Raw genomic sequence first — 2,903 nt, 5'->3', positions numbered from 1 at the left:
CGCGGTGCTGCCGTGGCAGGGAGGACGGCGGGCGGCCTTGCTGCTCCCCTCCCAGCCCTGCCCGCACGGTCGTGTCGGGTGGTTTGTTTTGGTGGTGTTGGTTTTCTCGCCCACCTTCTGCTGCGCTAAAGGAAACCCACACAAACCGGAGGGGAAGCTGCGATGCAGAGACCTTAGCGAGTGGGCACAGAACAAGTGAAAAGATAGTGAAACTTCCTGCCTCTGGCGGAGTTTTAGTGAACTTTGAAACCAAAGTGGTTGCGTTAAATGCCCAGTGAGCTTCTTGCTCATCACTTGGTTTACTTTTCACACAAAGTCAGCAAAGTTATGGCCATTCCCAAGTTGTGCATATGTCCAAGTAACGCCCTGACCATAGAATTGTTACTAACAGAAGGCAAACGCCTTTGGGTGTACCTGGGAGCGGTGCAGTCCTCCTCCTGGGGGCTGTAGCTTTATGGCAGTGAAGGCTCTGGGGCCGGCAGGCTCACTGCCCGTTGCCCACTCTTGGTGGTGCTGGGACGGTCTGTGTCAGCTCTGGGCCCCCCCAGCCGCATCCCCGGAGGATGGAGAACCAGCAAAACCAGCCCTTGCTGGGGCAGGGGAGCGCCCGGCTCCGGGGGGCGGCGGGGAGCAGCCGCAGCGGCGTAACGGTCTGGAGGGAAGAGCCGGCCCAGCCAGTAATTGTATGGCCAGGGCGGTGTTACCGCTGCCTTCGGTGATGGCGTAGCGTGGCCCGTTGCCGACGGCTGTGGAGGCCGTGTGGCAGGACGGTGCCGGTGGCCCCAGCAGCGTGCTCAGGCTGGGCGATGGCGAACGCGAGGTGCGACGGGTGTCGGGCTGCGTGGGGCACCTCGGGGTCCCTGCCCAGCCTCTGCCTCCGCAGAAATGAATCTCTTCGTCTTGCCTCGCGTGCTGGTGGAGTTAATTACCCAGAACATCTAGCTGCTATCGCGCAGCTGCTTTAAACAGGCCAAATCCTTGGAGCACGCCGTGGTTCAGCACTGTGGCATGCCGTGAGGCTCTTAGCTGTGACCGGAGGGGTGCAGGGCCCCGTGGAGGAGGAAGCGGTGCCTATTGCGCTGACACTGATGGCTGATGCTCTGCCTCCCTCGTCATCCCCGCTGTGGGCAGCAGCTCCCTGCCCTCGCGCTGCTGCAGCCGCCCCAGGCCCTGGGGGTCTCGGGTGGGCTCAGTCCCTTCTGCCGTGTGTCCCTGCAGGAGGATCGAGGACTGCCTGCCCCCGCTGGAGGACTCCCCGTCCAAGAGGTTCTCCCCCTCCAAGCGAAAGCAGTATTATATCAACAAGGCCATCCGCAACTCGGACCTCATCCCCAGAGCCAAGGGGCGCAAGAGCCTGCAGAGGCTGGAGAACAGTAAGGATCCGGGCAGGCTCGAGTGCTGACTCTTCCCGGGCTGGGTCTCTTGCCCAGGGCGGGTGGCCACTGCCCCTAAACCCTCCGCTGCGTGGCAAGGGGGGGGTGCCGGGGTCTCTGAGGGTGCTGCCTCCCCTCTCAGGGGGTTTTGCTCTTCCCCCCAGCTCGCTACCTGATGACCCTTCTGGAGCGAGACGAATGCGGGAGCGATGAGGGAGAGCTCGCCCACTCCGCCACCCCGAGCATCTTCACCGAGGCCTGTAACAACGAGACCTACGGGGAGGTAGGCGCAGCCGCCCGCCTGCTGGGGGAGCACTGGGGGGGGCCCTGGCACGGCACGTGCGGTTCTGGCAGTACCTGGTGTCCGTACCTTGTTCCTCCAGCCCGAGGAGCCCTCTGCCTCCCCGGCCTGAGCTGCTGTGCCCTAGCTCCTGCCCGGTGCTGGAGTCGGGGCTGGCATCTCTGTGCCCTGTGCCAGGCTGCTGCCATGCGCCGGGGGCAGACCTGGTCCCGGGACCGCTGGTCCTGCAGCCCGTGGGGTGGGGGATCTCCAGGCACATCCTCTTGCAGAGAATATGCACAAATGTGCGGTGTGAGGGGCCAGGTCCTGCTCAGAGCCGGGCCGGGCCGGCTCCGTGGAGGCTGCTGCTGCCCCGGCAGTGCCCGGAGCGCTGCCGAGTGCCCCAACGTGCAGCGTTGTACCCGCAGAGCGCCTGACGCCGGGTGAGCTGCAGCACTTCCTCCAAAACAGGCCCCTTGCCAAACCCCTCTCTTGCTTCACGCTGCCCGGCCGGCGTTGCGGTACCGGCTCTGTAACTGGGCGTTTTGAAACTTGGCTTCTCTCCTGTGTGTGATGCTCAGGGCTTTGGCCGCAGAGTGACCTGCGCGGTCTGTGTGCGCGCTCTTGGCTCCACAGAGCTCTTCTGTCACTCGCGCCAGGCTTCGGAAGCCTGATGTAGACCTGGGTCTGAGGCTGGATTGCACGGACGGGCTGTCGTGTCAGCACTTGGACTCCTGGTAACCTTCAAAAAAACACCTTTACGTTGGCCCCGAGTGCTAAATCCATGTCTCCTCCCAGAGCGGTGGTTACAAACTGTAATGGGCGATCAGGAGCTGGAGAGGCACGGAGAAAGGTCGTCATTGCTGCAGCTCGTGGCTGCCGTGGTCTGCCTCTGTGACGCTCTGCCCGGCCCCGTTCCTTCCCCCCCCCGAGCTGCTGTTCCTGCGCTGCCTGGGCCGTCCCTGGGGACGGGGGGGTGAGGAGGAGGAGGCTCTCGGGTGCCGGTTGGGGCTCTGAGGGTGGCTGGGCACTGCCGGGGGCTCCCCGGAGACCTCTGCCATGGCGGCTTGTGTTGTCAGATCTGGAACGACTTCATGAACCGGTCGGGAGAAGAGCAAGAGCGAGTCCTGCTCTACCTGGAGGAGGAGGCCAGGAAGAAGCACAAGAGGAAGCTGCCTGGCAAGAACGAGGACAAGTGGAAAGGTGCTGGGAGGGGACGCTGGGTGGGGTGGGCCGCTACGTTTTTTCCT

The 2,903-nt window shown here is 63.8% G+C and overlaps 1 protein-coding gene across 1 annotated transcript in view; it reads left to right on the top strand.

Annotated features, from left to right (window-relative positions):
* The first annotated feature begins 806 nt into the window (after nt 1-806).
* R3HDM4 (R3H domain containing 4) overlaps nt 807-2,903 on the top strand; it is a 5,413-nt gene continuing 3,316 nt past the window's right edge. Inside the window, exons 1-4 of the mRNA XM_009880035.1 lie at nt 807-820; nt 1,132-1,373; nt 1,538-1,656; nt 2,733-2,856. Coding sequence (XP_009878337.1) covers nt 807-820; nt 1,132-1,373; nt 1,538-1,656; nt 2,733-2,856 — 499 coding nt within the window. The remainder of the gene's footprint in view (nt 821-1,131; nt 1,374-1,537; nt 1,657-2,732; nt 2,857-2,903) is intronic.

This window comes from Charadrius vociferus, unplaced genomic scaffold, assembly GCF_000708025.1.
Source record: "Charadrius vociferus isolate BGI_N301 unplaced genomic scaffold, ASM70802v2 scaffold1762, whole genome shotgun sequence".
Lineage (NCBI taxonomy): Eukaryota > Metazoa > Chordata > Aves > Charadriiformes > Charadriidae > Charadrius > Charadrius vociferus.
This window is presented reverse-complemented; position numbering and strand designations above follow the sequence as displayed.